This window comes from Puma concolor, chromosome C1 (genome assembly GCF_028749965.1).
Source record: "Puma concolor isolate L17-30 chromosome C1, mPumCon1.1.hap2, whole genome shotgun sequence".
NCBI classification, from domain to species: Eukaryota; Metazoa; Chordata; class Mammalia; order Carnivora; family Felidae; genus Puma; species Puma concolor.
Genome location: NC_141674.1, coordinates 222,683,575 through 222,701,439, shown reverse-complemented (window position 1 = coordinate 222,701,439; position 17,865 = coordinate 222,683,575). Strand labels below are relative to the sequence as shown.

The window sequence follows — 17,865 nt, the reverse complement described above, 5'->3', positions numbered from 1 at the left end:
CCTCCTTTTTTAAGAGTCTGCAGAATGTCTGCTTCGCAAAAGGCACAGGTGGTTTTGGTGGACCTGCCGCAGCCAGAATGCCCTCCTGCACCTCACCTCGAGGGTCCGGTTCCACTCATTCGCTTCCAGCAGAAGAGGCAGCCTGAACCTGAACCTGGGCGTGCTTGCCAGTCCCTCCCAGGGCTGTGCTCTCTGTGCGGGTGTGCAAGGAGTGCTCCCACCACTGAGCCCGACACTCCGGGAGGCTTGAGAGCATGCACACGCAGCCTTCTCAAGAAGCCCCCCTTGGCTAGAGACCACCCAGGGAGGGAACTTTTAGCTGTGTGTGCATATAACACACACGTACGTCTAAGTCTCTGAAACCTAACATTTCGGTTGCTCACTGGCGGTAAAAGTAGCGTCGATCCCGGACGCGGTGGCAGACAAAGGTGAAGGCTGTTCGGCAGCGGTGCGCCGGCCGGGGCTTGGCCAGATGGGAGCAAAGGTGGGTCAGTACCTGCATACTGAGGACCGTCAGGTTGGTAAGTGCGTCCAGGTTCTGAAGTTTAGTGATCTTGTTCTTCCCCAAAAACAAACTCTCCAAACTGGTTAACGTGTCAATATTTTCAATTGCCTACGAAAAAGACAGAGAAGCAGTTAGCACTGTGTGGCTGACCAGCGAGACTGGAGAGGGAAAGGTGCCGGGAGAGGAGATACAGCTATCTGGACTTGAGCCCTGGGACGTGGGCAATCTACTTATCCACTCGGGAAATTCTCCCATGAAGTCTCACTTGAAAGTACAGAATGCGAAAAGGTGGCTAGTCCAAGGCCTTGTCTCCTGGGTGCCCCCCACCCCCAGAGCTCAAGGTCAGGGGACACAGTTTGAAACCCACAGATGAGGACATTTCTCAAGTCCCTCTCAGTGCTGAAGTTGAGTCGATAGGTTATTGTCATCCCACGTAGGGTTCCTTACGGTGCATTCCAAGAACTTAGGTCTCCCCAGAAGCAGCTCTGACCTTGGGATGCCACCCAGGATTCCTGAGAGCAGGCGCCTCTGTTCCATGGCTTTCTGTCCCCTGCCTCAGTTTCCACAACCCTCCCCCCTTGCCAGCATCCTGTGCTCCTCTATTCACTGAAAATTCCAGGGCCCTGCGGAGAGCAGGCATTCTAGCAAGCACTGACTGCCTGGACCGGTTTCCCTCCTGAGTTCACTGCCAGCTTTTCCCGTAGACACTGAATGAGCAGTGGGTGCAGACCGCACCCCCCTTGCACCTCACAGAGGGACTTGGGGGGCTTATGAGGGGGGAGGATCCAGGGGGATGGATCCTTAGCTGCTCCTGCCTGCACAGAGCAGGAGGATCCTGCCAGCTGCTCCTGGCTCCTGGGCCACCGTGCTGCCTACAAACATTCTACAGAGATATACTTGATATAAAGGGCTGACGTCTGGGCCACTCTTTAGTTTTAAACATGGTGCTCTGATATGTGGGCCATGTCCCTGCTAACAACCGTCACAAGAGGCCCTCCTTGGTTTGCACCCTGCCCAGCTCTCCAGGGCCAAGTGGGATGGATCACAGTGTGCCGTAGACACAAAGCCAGGCACAGGGCTACTCCCAACACAGAGGCAGGTGAAGAAGTGCTTGGAAACACCAGCTCTTAGTTGCTCAACAAGGCCAGTGGGAAGCCCCGGGCTCGGTAGCATGGCTTCACTGGGATGTGGGGTGAGCACTGAGGGGTCTTCTGGCTGGCAGGTACCCTCACACGTCCTGGTGACCCTTCCCCTTCTCTGCTGGTAGGCCCCCCCCCCCCCACCACATCAGTCCTTCTGTGACCCCATCTGTGGCTCACACCACGGGCAGTGCCCAGCACCCATGAGTCAGGTGGGTAAAGGACTGCTCCTATAGCACCCCAGACCGTTTTCCCAAAGCGTCTCCTGCCTGCTCTGCCCAGTGCTCCCAGAGGTCAGGGCCTGGTAAATGGCGCGATGTTAGGCTGCCATGGGGCGTGTTCCGCTGGTACGCGGCTGTCCAGGGAGGATGGGCCGGCCAAGCACCCGAAGGTGCAATGTGCCTCCTACGGCCCCCATGTGGAGGTCAGGTCACTGCAAGCCACCACTCTGCTGTGCTTGGGGCACTGTCACCTCAGAGAGGCCCACCAAAGAACACAGCCTCAGCAACTCAAAAGCAAAGTGTTTGGGGCTGACCCGTTCACCTGGGGCAGAACGTCACAGGGACGCTTTGCTAAGGTTAGGTCGTGACCTGGATGCAGAGCAAGTGAGAGACACGCACAGAAGGGCCAGACCGAGTGGTGTGAGCGCACGCTCTTGTGAACACTGACCTGCAGTTGGCACTTTTCTCCTGGAAAATAAAATCATATGGTATGAAACCCACAGCCAAACACACATCTCGAAACTGCCACCGCCAGCCGCACCCCACACCTACCCGGATGCGGTTGGACCCCAGCTCCAGCATCTGCAGCTGGTGTAAGCTGCTTATGTTCTCGATTTTACTGATTTTGTTGTTAACCAGGAAGAGCTTCTTCAGTCGTGTCAGCTTGTCGACTCCTTCAATGTTCCTCAGCAGATTAAAAGAAATATCTAGAATCCTGGGACAAGCAGAGCGTTAATTTTTTAATAAGAACAGGTGGAATAGAGCTCTGAATGCAACCAACCTAAAGGCACCGCCCCACCCGGTGGGCCAGGCACCACCCAGCAGCCCACCCTGACTCTCCAGGCGCCCCGACGGCAGCAATCGCGCCGGCCCCTAGATGGACCGGCCTGGAGTCCGCAATCAAAGGTTTAACCTGCAGGTTGGGACTGTGGGCAAGCCAACGCCACCCATGGAGACAGGCGCTGGCTGGGACCCTGTGGCAAAGGTGGCCCTCCAGGACTGAGCGTGGGGCCCAGGGCATTTCTGGGGAGACTGGACAGGCCCCTCAGCTGTCCCCTGGACTCATGACTCACTCCAACTGTGTTAGCGCCTCCAGATTCTCAATCTTCTTGATTTGGTTGTCATAAAGGTCCAGCTCTCGAAGACTCTGTAACTCCTCCAGATTTTCAATGCATTTAATTAAATTTTGACGGAGGCAGAGACTCTGAGGGATGAAAAAGGACAGGTGACATAGGCAGCAGGGAGGTCACGAGGAAGTGCCAACTGTGTTACAGGACAAACCTTCCGTGGGACAGGAAATGCGGTTTTCATCCTTCTGTTGGTTTTCTAGAAATGTCCCCACCTTGGAGAGGATGGGCAGATACCCAAAGGGAGTCTGGAGGCAGGCTCTGCATGGAGTGCACCTCCTTGGTGAGGGGGTCGTTGGCCAGGGATTGCATTGGCCAACCTCTGAAGGGCTTGAATTTGAACAAACTTAACTGAAATGAGCTGAGGACTACATAGGCTGGGGTGTGCTGAACGGCAGGCAGGCCCTGCCCTGGACCACTGCCAGGCATCAGGAAGAGCCCATCGGCCTCTGTAAACCCGGCCACGCTTAGGATACAAGTGCTGATGTCAGTTCTGGACAGAGCCTAGCCCCTTCTGCAGAACCGAGTCTCAGTGATGCACGTGCCTGTGTCCCTTGGGTAGGACAGGCTCCGGGGTGCGTGTGTCCCCAGGAGACAAAGGACAGAGCCCCTCATACCTTTACTTTCTTCAGCACCTCAAATCCCTCGATTTTCCCAATGCGGTAGTGGTTCAGATCAACGTCCTGAAACGAAGAAGAAATCCGGCTCAGCTGCCTGAAGACCCGTGTCCTGGACTAGGACCAAAGGAGGCTGGCCTGGCGGGTGGAGGGGCGGGCAAGGAAGGGCTGGCGAGCCTGCAGCGGACCGGCCACAGCAACATGCAGGAGCACTGTGAGACATTCCTCAGCAGTTTTACAAAACAATGAGCAGTACGTAAAGCCCCTCTCTCATCCCGCAGCAGCCCCGTGGGCAGGAGCTGTGATGAGTCTGCCCTCCCTGGCGGTCTCCTGCACACTGAGCTGTTGACGCTCAGTGTGTTTCAGATGCCGGGATGGCCAGGACCCCCACGACTTACAAAGTCGTCACCTGATCCACTGGTGGCATTTAGGAGCCAAGGGCGTTTCGTCTGCTGCCCAGCCCTCTGGTCACACAGAAATGGGTTTCAGTCACGGGTATTAAAAACAAGGACAGAGGGGCGCCTGGGTGGCGCAGTCGGTTAAGCGTCCGACTTCAGCCAGGTCACGATCTCGCGGCCCGTGAGTTCGAGCCCCGCGTCGGGCTCTGGGCTGATGGCTCAGAGCCTGGAGCCTGTTTCCGATTCTGTGTCTCCCTCTCTCTCTGCCCCTCCCCCGTTCATGCTCTGTCTCTCTCTGTCCCAAAAATAAATAAACGTTGAAAAAAAAAAAACAAGGACAGAAAGAATCTGACCCAACCAAGGGGACTCAGACGACCTCGCCTAGGGTAATCACTTACTAATCCAGCACCTCCATAGAAGATACCCTGACGGCCAGAGTGGTCCGTCACCAGGCCCCCTGAGGCTGGCTCCAGCAGGTGGCATTACCTCTGCATCTCTGTCCAGGCTAATGGTTTCCATATCCACGGGCAGCTCTTGTCCTTCTGAAAAAATAAGGAAAAAAGCCCATTCAGAGCCCGAATGTCAGTGGAGCTGGGACTCAGGCTGCCTGGCTCACAGAGCTGAATCAGTGCAGAGGAGACGCCAATGGGTGGTGCGGGGGCCCTGGATGGTGTGGCCGGCTTAACACCAGTTCCGATAATGGTCACCATTCAAGCATTCTGACTTTTCTGAATTAGGTGGCTGGCAAAAGTCTCCAAATTTCCATCTGTGCCAGTGAACTTGCCAGGGAAGGAAATGTAGTCTGAAGCTGCTTGCAGGGAGGACGGTGGCGGGGGGACGGGGGTGGGGGTGGTGGCTGCCCAGAGCCGCACAGCTGGCAGCAGCCTGCTCTTCCCTGACCTTTCCTTTCTCGTCTGTGGCCACATGTCAGACCATCTGAATATGGATCATGCTGGGCATGTCAGATGTGCTAGGATGTGCCTTTTATTGCTTTGGAAAGTGGCCTGGTATCTCTAAATGCTTGTCTGCCAAGAGGAAAACACAACAGAGCACAGCTCAACAGACGGACTGGAGAGCCCTAACAAGGGAAACACGCTTTTCCCCCACTGGGGGCCCGGCCCAGCAGAAGGCCAGCCCACCCCGGTGCCCCAGGAGAGCCCCAAGAAGCCCTCTTCCTTTCCTCTGAACTGCAGAAGCATGCATGTCTGAAAGGATTCGATGCTTTAAAAAAGTAACAGTCGTTCTTTGATTTCATCAATTGTCTTACGATTCCCCCCCATTCCCCTCCCCCCCGCCCCGTCTGCTTTTATTAGGATCTGAATAAGGGCATATATTGTGACTGGATGACATTTCTCTAATGTCCCTTTCTGCTCTTGCAATTTTTGGCTGAAGAAACTGGGCCGCCTGGCTGTGACACTCCTGTGGGAGTGTGTAACCTCCGCTCTCCCAGATCTCCCGCAAATCGGTCGTTCCCAGTGCTGTCCTGCCCGGCTCCTACCGCCGCCTCTGCCCCGTGGGGGAGCTGTGCTGGCTTCTGTGGTGGCTCACGGCTGTAGCCCTCAGGCCTCCCAAGGACCAAGGCCGGAGGTCCGTCTGCTGCTCAGTCCGGCCCCTTGACTGGAGGCAGCAGAGAGGTGCACACCACTCGGACCGGACCCAGCAGCGTAAGCACCGGCTGAGTTCAGATTCCTAACTGTGCCTGTTCCACAACAATCCACAACGGCCAGTTCAAAAGTATGTCGTTTAGTATGGTTTGTCATTTACTAGAGTTTTTTTTTCACTTTTAGCAAAAACTCTGTAAAAAAAAAATGTCTTTTCATTTTCTATTCTTAGCACAAATTTTAATTCTTCCCAGTAGAACTCAAACGTCTTGAACTCCTTTCAGAGTCTTCCAAAACCTGAACTTCCTCTACGTCTGGATAAAAAAATCCATTCACAAATGAGCCGTGCAATCCGATCACCCTTTTTGACTTTGAACTTTTCTTTGCCAAAATTAAATCGTACAACAGCCACGCTTCCTCTATAATCTTCACCCGTGACGCCAGCTTCTACATCTATGAAGTGCTTTGCAGCTAAGCCAGAATGGCGAGCTACCCTTCCACGGCACCCGGAAGCAAGAGTGTTTCCACAAGGGTTTTCTCCATAGGTGGCACTGTATAATCACGGGCACCGCACAGGTCGTAGGTCGTAGCCCGCAGCCCGCGCAGACCCCTCGGTCAAAGCGGTGGCGTGCTCCGAGGGCAGGACGAAGCAGAGCCTCGCAGTGTCCTCCGCAGGCCGAGCCCGCTTGCTGGGGGAGATGGTGCGTATGTCACCTCAGCGCAGGGTGTGGCAGAGCAGAACGTGAGAAAAGACAGCAGCACAGGGGGCAAGTGGAGCCAGAGTCACTTGCTGTAACTTTAGAGGATATCAACCAACCTAGGAACGAAGTGAAAGGAGTTGGGCAAAACCAAGAGAAAGAGCCAAATTACCCCTCAGCCCAAGGCAGCACAAATGCAGTGTCCACGAACTCAGGAAGCTGCAACAAAGGCAGGTGTCCAGGCCACCCAGTGTCCAAAGCAGGGCGCCAGGAGAGTCCAGGGCAGGTGCAGACAATGGAGCAGGGCCCGTGGGTGGAAACCGGGCCCGGGCTCTCCTCAGGACAGGTGCTCACACAGCGTAAAGTGCTTCTGTCTGTCCATCCAGCACATAGGGCAGGCCCCTCAAAACATCAGCTTAACCTCTGAAACAGTCGCCAGCCTAGAATGTTTTCCCAAATGTACCATGTATTTATTGATCTTTTGGGGAAAAAAAAAAAAAAAAGCTAGGGAAAATAAGTGAAAGGTAACAGTCGACGTGTTTGAATTTGTTTTATTTGAACTTAACACTTAGACAAATACAAGTGGCAGTGAGTCCTGGTTTCTCTTAAGGACTCATAAAAATGTATATTCCCAGAGTGCTTCTAATCAGCCAGCGGTCTGGAGGAAGGAACTCTGGATTTGACAAGCTGCGCTCAAGTCCAGCTCCTCTACTCTGTCACCACGAGCCCTTGGGCAGGCCACAGGGAGCAGGTCTCACCACCCAGGGAGAGGAGCCCCATGACAGGGCCCCACCGCCTCTCCGCTTCTCCACGAGCGCCAGGTGTTCAGACGCCGAGAGCAGGCGACGCTCCCACTCTCTCGGTCGTCTGTGACTCAGTTAAGACGGTAACGACAGCTCTCATCCATCGCTCCCGTGTACTTACTCCACCCACATCACTTCCAGAATATCGACTCTGGCATTCCAAAGTAAACGTGGCTGATACTTTCATGGTAATCTCCTTTTGCCTTAAAATTAGGTTGCCATAGTTACCAATCATCCTCACTGGCACAGAGCACAATGTTATTTTAAAAATTAGTCTTGTTTTCTTATAAATTTGTGTTCTCTTGTTATCATAAGGGTAGTACGTGACTATTAACACCTTAGAAGTCCACACATTGTATATAAATCTAGAAAACGCACAAAGTACAAGACCCTCTCACACCTGCTGTTCGGAGACCCTCAACTGAAACTTGATGTGTTTTCTCCGTTAAGTATGTTAAAACTTACATATTACTAATATTTTTAACAATAAAATTTGAACGTGCATACTGTTTTGTAGTTTGCTACTCTCACCTAATAACATACCTTGGACATCTTTCTGTCTGCTCCTATGCTCTGTCTCACTTCTTTTTTTCTTCTTTTTTTTAATGCTTACGTAGTCTTGGGAGAGAGCGACAGGGTGCGAACAGGCGAGGGGCAGAGAGCAAGGGAGACACAGAATCCGAAGCAGGCTCTGGGCTCTCAGCTGTCAGCACAGAGACCGACGCGGGGCTTGAACTCACGATCTGAGATCATACCAGAGCTGAAGTTGGACGCTCAACCGACTGAGCCACCCGGGCGCCCCTGTCTCACTTCTTTTCAATGTAAATCTATTTTCTAACCCAAGATCATGGTTGGTAGGGTGAAAAACCACCCATTATGGACTGAGAATTTACTTTTCTCATCTGTAAGTTAATTTTGTTGCTGTTAATCACTAAAACAATAGGAGGCTATGGAGATAGTTTCCACCTAAGACAATTTTTCAAACATCTAGGTATCTTAGGAGTCAATTCTTGCCTGGAAGTATGGTGAAGCAGGACTCAAACGACTTCTCCAAGATACTAAGAGTGCTATTCTGAAATTAGTGTATGTTACTACGATAGGAAACAAAAGCATCATCAGCCAAAATATTTGTTTCACATCTCGCTTTCCGAATATACGGTTAATAACGCGATTTTCTGATCCTGCTCCAGATGCCACGCTGGCACCAGTAACATTAGTAGTCGTGTTTGCCTTCCGTGCAATTCCAAAGAGATGCATCCTGCCTGCAGATGCCGTCCACAAGTCAGCTCACTAAGGGAGTACCACAGAGGGCGCACGCCCCCAGAGCACACGGCCACCAGCCCCCAGAGGGCCTCCAACGCTGCATCAGCGGAACGAGAGCTCGCCAAACGAACCCCCTCTCGCACAGCAGCCCTCCCGCCGCCCTTGCCTCCCCAACACCCACCGTGGGGTGGGTGTTGGGTGGACTGCGTGCAACATGGCCGCACCCACCCCGCCTCCCGCCCTTAGTGAGTGAAAGGCTCTTAACTCGGCCTGGTACCTTCTGGGTCTTCCTCCCCCTGCTCCTCTCCGTCCTTCAGGCTGTGCTCGCTGAGGTCTGCCACTATACCGCCGCTCTGCTTCTTCCCCTCTTCATCGCCAGACTCTTCAGATTCGACTCGCCTGTCAACTGAATGCACACACATCAGTAAGAATTCACAGCCACTTTATGTGACTTTCTGAAGAACACAGAATAGACTGATATCCAGTTGTAACTCAAAAAGACTTCATTCAGAATCGTTCGTTGAATTCAGTTCAACAAACACCTGTATTCCATTTCTTGGGCGCCACCTGCAGCGCACAGAGGTGGGGACAACTTGAGTGGGGGAAGGCAGAGCAGGGAGGACACAGGGGTCCGAAGATGAGTAACATACTGTTCCTGCCCTCGAGAAGACTGAAGAATTACCAGGTGTTCTGAAGGCCCTGGGTCATTTGTGACCGAACGTACTGACAGCGACGCAATGAAGTACCTCCTGCGCGGCTCACTTTCAGCCTGGACATCCGTGTACAGGGGACCGTGTGACCCTCCCCCCACATACCTTCATCCACGCTCCACTATCCATTTGGCCAAGAAAACCAGCCCCGTCACAGGCCCACGTTCTGAAAGAAATCAAGACTAACTCAAATCAGACTGTGGGCGGGAGGGGGGGGGGCTGTAATGACAAAGGAGAAGACAGCCAGTAGTGCCAACTGCCCCACATAGAGGTCACTGATGCCAAACACCAGTACACAGTGATGCCAGCCGAGAGTTCTGAAAGGCTGGTAAATAAATATTTTCTGAATTAATAAATAAGGCAATGACTAAGTATAGCAGACTGATAAAAATTCTTTGGGGAGACTGTCACATCATTTTCCTTTCTCCTAACATTTTCCATGACCTGTCTTGGAATCTGGAAGAGCTGAAACACTAATGAATTACTGGGAGTTATCAACCATACTGAAAGCATTTTCTTTCCTGCCTACGGCTTATCCACAGAGGGCTGTGCTCTTTGAGGACAGGAGTTCTACTTCTCCTTTCTGTCTCCTCCTGGGCCTAGGAAAACAGTACCCAGGAAAGGACTGCTGGATAAAACCAAGTCCTTACGAAATCCAGCTCCCAAACCTCCAAATCCATTCCTTCTTCCCCACCCTGGCAACTGCCAGGCCTCCCGACTGGTCTCTCGGTGGCTTTTCTGGCTCTGTCGAATCCATTCTGCATTGCCAGAGAATCTGATTTGATTCTAAAATCCAAATCTGATCTTTGACTCCAAGTTTCTGGAATGTTTCTGGCTCCAGCTGAGATTTCAATTTGCCCTTAGAGACATAGCGTTGGCAGGCTCTCTCCTTTTCCAGCCTCACTCTCCTCGCCTGTAGAAGGCTAGTTTAGGACCCATTTACCAGAGGCGCTGTCAGGGCTAAAGTTGAAAAGGCACAAAAGCAGCAGTCAGCATGTGTGTGACACGCAGTCAACACTAAGTAAACTAGTGATCACCAGGCACAGGGCACTCTGTGGTCATGGCGAAGGGAGAGCAAGTTCTACTGGGAGATGGGGTGGCGTGGCTGAGACCAGGGTGGCAGGGACCTAGCTAATGAAACCTGGGACTCTATCCTGAAGGCAGCAGAGGGTCTGGAGCATGGGACAGTAGATCAGAATATAAGGTGACTTTGGGACACTGGGAAATGGGGTGGTTCAAAGTCTTGGCAGAGGGAACGGAAGAGGTACTGAAGACTTAAGAGATATTAAGGATATAGAGTCACCAGAACTGATTAATTGGATGGCTGGGAGTGGGAGAGAGAGGATCACCTAGGTTTTGTATTTTCCTTTTACCACGACATGGAAACAGTTGAAGAGGAAGGAGTAGACTGGGACACGGGGAGTCGAGGAGAGCAGACAGGAAGAGGCACTTTCTTGCTTAAAAGGATCCAAGACCTTTCACCAAGGTCCACCATGACCCTCTCTTGCCACCCTCCTCCAACAGGACTGTTATTCTTGGTCAAATTTTCTTCCAGGCAGACTGCATTCTTTTCACAGCTCTTTGCCTTTGTCTTTCTCTCTCCTGAAATGATCTTTGATCTTTCCCCAACCTGGTGATTTGTAGTTATCTGTCAAGGCTCAGCTCAGAGGTGGCTTTGGCTGGGCAGCCATCACTCCAAACAGGCCAGCTCCTCTTCGCACCCCGCCTCCCTTCTTACCTAGTAGTGTACACATCAGACAGTAGCTGCTCTTCTGGAGCTCTGACCTCATCCCCACTTCCCCTCCAAACCAGCAGAGCCCAAAGCATATAAGCACTAGGAAAACATTACTGACTCTCCAACTGCTGTGTGTATATAACTATATGCACACGCAATATGCATGTGATTTTTTTCAACAAAGCTAAGGAGTTGAATTTAGTCTTTTGGGAACTAGAATAGTTTTTAAACCAGGCATCCCCTCTGCCGAACTCAACCTCTCGGCTCCTTGCCACCCGTTCCCCACAACACATTTGCTTAAGAGAGGACTCTTCTCCACCTCCACCACGTTCACCCACGAGCCGACTGGGGCAGGTCCCATGGGGCCGTGCGCCTTACTTTTCCAGGTAGCTGCCCAAGGGACCGACCCCATGGGCCAGGCTCAGAGAGAGGTTCGGTACGAGGCTCCCGCCAGCTGGTGGACGCCGGGGCTGTCGAACCACCGCGTCGTCAGTCCCCACCCACTCTACTGCGCCGCCGCTCTCCCCTCCCACCGGCCGTGGGTCCGGCGCCTCCTGGCCGCCAGCGCCTTCCTGACTGCCGCAGTCTCGGCCCGGGGTCCCGGGGTCCCGGGCCGCCCCTGCCCCGCGGAGCCGGCTGGCAGCTGTCAGGGCGCGCGGCGGAGCCCACGGGGGCCACGGCTAGAGGCGGGAAGTCCCGTTTTTCTCAGGCAGGACCGGCGCGGGCCGCTGCCTCCCCGCCCGCGGGGCCCTTGGGCCGCCGCCCCACGCAGCCACTCACCCTCCATCATCTCCTGCGACTGTTGCTGGCCCGCGCCGCGTTCCGCCGCCATGTTGGCTGCTCTTCCCCTTTCCGGAATCTGTCGCCTCAGGCCCCTCAGCCAATCAGGGCTCCCGACTCAGTGCTGCTCAGCCAATGGAATCCCACCCCAGGTTTGAACCCCCGACGCGCCTGCGCAGCCTCCGCGCCTCATGGGAGTTGTAGTCCACTCGCGAGGCCATGCGGGCCTCAGCCCCAGGAGTAGCCAGCCTCACCTCCCAGGGACAGGTAATCTGAGAGCGCACCGGAGGCTTCTGGAGGCGAGGAGCGGGGAAGAAGACAGGGGCGGTCGGGGCCTCATGCACGGAGCCGTGGCTGCAGGCAAGCGGAGAGAAGAATCTGGGAAATGCTTGGGGCTCATCGAGGGTCTCTGCGTGGGGCTGCAAAGTGCGGGCCAGTCGAGGGCGTGCCGGCCCCTCCGGGGCTCAGAGGTTGCGTCTGTACAGTGGCCAATTTCGTCCTGAAGTCGCCGCGCGGATTTAGTCCGTGTGAAGGGATGGCCTCCAGTTAACGCTCAGCGCAGGGCGCCCGCTCTCGTGCCGGAGTCGGAGCCGAGGCCAGGGGCCGGGGCCCGAGCACCGGGGGCCAGCTCCACCCGCAGGTGCGGGGACAGCCTCTTGGGGGTCCAGGACGTCGACCCAGCCCACTGTGAGACGCAGCCTCTGTCGGTCCCTCGGTCCCTCGGCCCCTCGGGCGTGCGTGGCCCGTGAGGGATCCCCCCCGCGCCCCCCACCTCCGAGGCCGCAGAGAGGCGAGCTGCGCACTGCTCACCCTTCCGGATTCGGAGACCCGAGGAAACGGTGTCGGTCAGACCCCGCGGGCGGAGGTGCCGTCTTTTTTGGCTCCTCCGAGGCGCCGTAAAGGGAGTCCGGTGCGTCCCTAGCAACCGTTAGCGCCGGCTTCCCCGCGCAAGCTCGCCGAGTCCCGCCCACAAGCACTCGTGGTTGGCTCGTAGGGCCTGTCAATCGGCACGAGTCGTTCTGCGATTGGCCGGTGGGGCCGGAGGCGAGGATGAGCTCCTTCCCGGCGGGTGAAGCGAACTTGGCTGGGAGACCCTGGCAGGCCCCAGGTGAGATGCCTGCACTGGAGAGAGCCGGCCCGCGACCCGCTGGCTCCTGGCGCGGCCCGTGGACGAGCCGCACCCGAGCCCTGCGTCCCCTTCGCGTGGCTGCGGCTGGTGGTGGCCCGCTGCCGCCTTGCCGCCGTTTGCGGCGCCCTGGGGCCCTAGGGCCCTGGGACCCGGCCGGGGCCTAACCCCACCGGCGCGCCGTCCACCCCGGAGTTGGCCGCGAGTGTTTTGTTTACCTCGGGTTGCCTGTTCCCCCTTCTGGATGGCGAGTCCGGGAGAACAGGGGCCGCCTCCTGCTCTCGGCTGCTCTCCAGCGTCGAGAACAGTGCCTGCCAGCGGGTATTTGTGGCATGAACGCCCACTGCTTCCCCCATCTCCATTTGGGTGTCGCATACAAACCTGGCTTTATCCTGAACCTTGTCTTCACCGGCTTTTCTTTTCCCAGAGCATGGCAGCGGCCTGAGCGGGAAACTTGGGATGCCGTCTTGATGCCTTTCCTTCTGTGCTCATCACCCAGTGTATCTAGGTCAGTTCTGTGCCAAGTTTTGTCTGTGTGTTCCTGTCTCCATCTTTCTGCCACTGCTTTGTTGTATTTTTAAAAATTTTTTTATTTTTTCACTTTACACATGCAACTTTATTTTTTTTTTCAATATATGAAATTTATTGTCAAATTGGTTTCCATACAACACCCAGTGCTCGTCCCCAAAGTGCCCTCCTCAATACCCATCACCCACTCACCCCTCCCTCCCACCCCCATCAACCCTCAGTTTGTTCTCAGTTTTTAAGAGTCTCTTATGCTTTGGCTCTCTCCCACTCTAACCTCTTTTTTTTTTTTTTCCTTCCCCTCCCCCATGGGTTTCTGTTAAGTTTCTCAGGATCCACATAAGAGTGAAAACATATGGTATCTGTCTTTCTCTGTATGGCTTATTTCACTTAGCATAACACTCTCCATTTCCATCCACGTTGCTACAAATGGCCATATTTCATTCTTTCTCATTGCCACGTAGTACTCCATTGTGTATGTAAACCACAATTTCTTTATCCATTCATCAGTTGATGGACATTTTAGGCTCTTTCCATAATTTGGCTGTTGTTGAGAGTGCTGCTATAAACATTGGGGTACAAGTGCCCCTATGCATTAGTACTCCTGTATCCCTTGGGTAAATTCCTAGCAGTGCTATTGGTGGGTCATAGGGTAGGTATATTTTTAATTTTTTGAGGAAACTCCACACTGTTTTCCAGAGTGGCTGTACCAGTTTGCATTCCCACCAACAGTGAAAGAGGGTTCCCATTTCTCCACATCCTCTCCAGCATCTATAGTCTCCGGATTTGTTCATTTTGGCCACTCTGACTGGCGTGAGGTGATATCTGAGTGTGGTTTTGATTTGTATTTCCCTGATGAGGAGCGACATTGAGCATCTTTTCGTGTGCCTGTTGGCCATCCGGATATCTTCTTTAAAGAAGCGTCTATTCGTGTTTTCTGCCCATTTCTTCACTGGGTTATTTGTTTTTCGGGTGTGGAGTTTGGTGAGCTCTTTATAGATTTTGGATACTAGCCCTTTGTCCGATATGTCATTTGCAAATATCTTTTCCCATTCCGTTGGTTGCCTTTTAGTTTTGTTGGTTGTTTCCTTTGCTGTGCAGAAGCTTTTTATCTTCATAAGGTCCCAGTAGTTCATTTTTGCTTTTAATTCCCTTGCCTTTGGGGATGTGTCAAGTAAGAGATTGCTACGGCTGAGGTCAGAGAGGTCTTTTCCTGCTTTCTCCTCTAGGGTTTTGATGATTTCCTGTCTCACATTCAGGTCCTTTATCCATTTTGAGTTTATTTTTGTGAATGGTGTGAGAAAGTGGTCTAGTTTCAATCTTCTGCATGTTGCTGTCCAGTTCTCTCAGCACCATTTATTAAAGAGACTGTCTTTTTTCCATTGGATGTTCTTTCCTGCTTTGTCAAAGATTAGTTGGCCATACGTTTGTGGGTATTAGTTCTGGGGTTTCTATTCTATTCCATTGGTCTATGTGTCTGTTTTTGTGCCAATACCATGCTGTCTTGATGATTACAGCTTTGTAGTAGAGGCTAAAGTCTGTGATTGTGATGCCTCCTGCTTTGGTCTTCTTCTTCAAAGTTACTTTGGCTATTAGGGGCTTTTTGTGGTTCCATATCAATTTTAGGATTGCTTATTCTAGTTTCGAGAAGAATGCTGGTACAATTTTGATTGGGATTGCATTGAATGTGTAGATAGCTTTGGGTAGTATTGACATTTTGACAATATTTATTCTTCCAATCCATGAGCATGGAATGTTTTTCCATTTCTTTATATCTTCTTCAATTTCCTTCATAAGCTTTCTATAGTTTTCAGCATACAGATCTTTTACATCTTTGGTTAGATTTATCCCTAGGTATTTTATGCTTCTTGGTGCAATTGTGAATGGGATCAGTTTCTTTATTTGTCTTTCTGTTGCTTCATTATTAGTGTATAAGAATGCAACTGATTTCTGTACATTGATTTTGTATCCTGCAACTTTGCTAAATTCATGTATCAGTTCTAGCAGACTTTTGGTGGAGTCTATCGGATTTTCCATGTATAATATCATGTCATCTGCAAAAAGTGAAAGCTTGATTTCATCTTTGCCAATTTTGATGCCTTTGATTTCCTTTTGTTGTCTGATTGCTGATGCTAGAACTCTCAACACTATGTTAAACAACAGCGGTGAAAGTGGACATCTCTGTCATGTTCCTGATCTCAGGGAAAAAGCTCTCAGTTTTTCCCCATTGAGGATGATGTTAGCGGTGGGCTTTTCATAAATGGCTTTTATGATGTTTAAGTATGTTCCTTCTATCCCGACTTTCTCGAGGGTTTTTATTAAGAAAGTTGCTGAATTTTGTCAAAGGCCTTTTCTGCATCGATTGATAGGATCATATGGTTCTTTTCTTTTATTAATGTGATGTATCACATTGATTGATTTGCTAATGTTGAACCAGCCCTGCATCCCAGGAATGAATCCCACTTGATCATGGTGAATAATTCTTTTTATATGTTGTTGAATTCAATTTGCTAGTATCTTATTGAGAATTTTTGCATCCATATTCATCAGGGATACTGGCCTGTAGTTCTCTTTTTTTAATGGGTCTCTGTCTGGTTTAGGAATCAAAGTAATACTGGCTTCATAGAATGAGTCTGGAAGTTTTCCTTCCCTTTCTATTTTTTGGAATAGCTTGAGAAGGATAGGTATTATCTCTGCTTTAAACGTCTGGTAGAACTCCCCTGGGAAGCCATCTGGTCCTGGACTCTTATTTGTTAGGAGTTTTTTTTTTTTTTTTTTTTTTTTTTTTTTTTTTTGGGAGATTTTTGATGACTGATTCAATTTCTTTGCTGGTTATGGGTCTGTTCAAGCTTTCTATTTCCTCCTAATTGAGTTTTGGAAGCATGTGGGTGTTTAGGAATTTGTCCATTTCTTCCAGGTTGTCTAGTTTGTTGGCATATAATTTTTCATAGTATTCCCTGATAATTGCTTGTATCTCTGAGGGATTGGTTGTAATGATTCCATTTTCATTCATGATTTTATCTATTTGGGTCATCTCCCTTTTCTTTTTGAGAAGCCTGGCTAGAGGTTTATCAATTTTGTTTATTTTTTCAAAAAACCAACTCTTGGGGCGCCTGGGTGGCGCAGTCGGTTAAGCGTCCGACTTCAGCCAGGTCACGATCTCGCGGTCCGTGAGTTCGAGCCCCGCATCAGGCTCTGGGCTGATGGCTCAGAGCCTGGAGCCTGTTTCCGATTCTGTGTCTCCCTCTCTCTCTGCTCCTCCCCCGTTCATGCTCTGTCTCTCTCTGTCCCAAAAATAAATAAACGTTCAAAAAAAAAAAAATTAAAAAAAAAAAAAAAAAAAAAACCAACTCTTGGTTTCGTTGATCTGTTCTACAGTTTTTTTTAGATTCTATATTGTTTATTTCTGCTCTGATCTTTATTATTTCTCTTCTTCTGCTGGGTTTGGGCTGTTCTGCTTCTATTTCCTTTAGGTGTGCTGTTAGATTTTGTATTTGGGATTTTTCTTGTTTCTTGAGATAGGCCTGGATTGCAATGTATTTTCCTCTCAGGACTGCCTTCGCTGCATCCCAAAACGTTTGGATTGTTGTATTTTCATTTTCATTTGTTTCCATATATTTTTTAATTTCTTCTCTAATTGCCTGGTTGACCGACTCATTCTTTAGTAGGGTGTTCTTTAACCTCCATGCTTTTGGAGGTTTTCCAGACTTTTTCCTGTGGTTGATTTCAAGCTTCATAGCATTGTGGTCTGAAAGTATGCATGGTATGATTTCAATTCTCGTATACTTATGAAGGGATGTTTTGTGACCCAGTATGTGATCTATCTTGGAGAATGTTCCATGTGCAGTCGAGAAGAAGGTATATTCTGTTGCTTTGGGATGCAGAGTTATAAATATATCTGTCAAGTCCATCTGATCCAATGTATCATTCAGGGCCCTTGTTTCTTTATTGACCGTGTGTCTAGATGATCTATCCATTTCTGTAAGTGGAGTGTTAAAATCCTCTGCAATTACCACATTCTTATCAATAAGGTTGCTTATGTTTGTGAGTAATTGTTTTATATATTTGGGGGCTCCTGTATTCTTTCTGCCACTGCTTTAATGTAAGACCTTGTATTTCTTGCCTGTATTACTTGCCTCCCCACCATCCCCCACCTCCTTTGCTCCTGGAGTGATGTTTGTAAACTGCCAATCTGGTCATGTTATTCCCAAGCGTAGACAATCTTTGGTAAGAAGTCCAGACTGCTTGGGCAGGCTTAGGAATCCCTGGGAGTTATGCCTGACTTTTCCAGGCCATCTCCACCCACTTTCCTGTGTCCCAAACTCCCCGGGGTACTGTGGGAATCTTTGTCTTAAGGTGCCTCTGTCTGCCTGGAAGGCTTCTTCATCCCAGTTTTCAGTGCTCAGCTCTGCTGGTGCCTCCTCCAGGAAGCCTTTATTGCCCTTTCAGGTCTGGGAAGTGCCTTTTGCTTCCCCCTCCCCGCCTCATCGCAGCAGCTGTCACCCTAGATATTCTCTAGGATGCCTCCAGGGGAGAGACACAGATGGTCTTGGAAAGGCTCTGAGTAGTTATTGGCCCCAAACCTGAAGTCCAGAGGAAGGAGGATTTTAGGGTGGG

The 17,865-nt window shown here is 51.1% G+C and overlaps 2 protein-coding genes and 1 pseudogene across 8 annotated transcripts in view; 1 reads left to right on the top strand and 2 right to left on the bottom strand.

The window, feature by feature from the left end:
• Positions 1-11,755, bottom strand: part of PPP1R7 (protein phosphatase 1 regulatory subunit 7) — a 29,217-nt gene extending 17,462 nt beyond the window's left edge. The window contains exons 1-7 of one of the 3 annotated variants that reach the window (XM_086720178.1): positions 11,598-11,755; positions 8,638-8,778; positions 4,494-4,549; positions 3,610-3,675; positions 2,939-3,069; positions 2,418-2,580; positions 497-613 (exon numbers count right to left, since the gene is read on the bottom strand). In XM_086720178.1, the coding sequence (XP_086576304.1) occupies positions 497-613; positions 2,418-2,580; positions 2,939-3,069; positions 3,610-3,675; positions 4,494-4,549; positions 8,638-8,778; positions 11,598-11,649 (726 nt within the window). In that variant the 5' untranslated portion in view covers positions 11,650-11,755. Of the gene's footprint in view, positions 1-496; positions 614-2,417; positions 2,581-2,938; positions 3,070-3,609; positions 3,676-4,493; positions 4,550-8,637; positions 8,779-9,187; positions 9,210-11,597 lie in introns of those variants that run through there. The other 2 variants (XM_086720179.1, XM_086720180.1) reach the window with 2 other exon arrangements.
• On the bottom strand, positions 5,314-7,086 carry LOC147578787 (deoxyuridine 5'-triphosphate nucleotidohydrolase, mitochondrial-like; annotated as a pseudogene).
• The window catches only part of PASK (PAS domain containing serine/threonine kinase), a 41,278-nt gene continuing 35,119 nt past the window's right edge, over positions 11,707-17,865 (top strand). For 2 of the 5 annotated variants that reach the window (XM_086720174.1, XM_086720177.1), the window contains exons 1-2: positions 11,800-12,705; positions 13,151-13,231. The gene's annotated coding sequence lies outside the window, so the exon portion shown is untranslated. Of the gene's footprint in view, positions 12,706-13,150; positions 13,232-17,865 lie in introns of all 5 variants that reach the window. The other 3 variants (XM_086720175.1, XR_015255673.1, XM_086720176.1) reach the window with 3 other exon arrangements.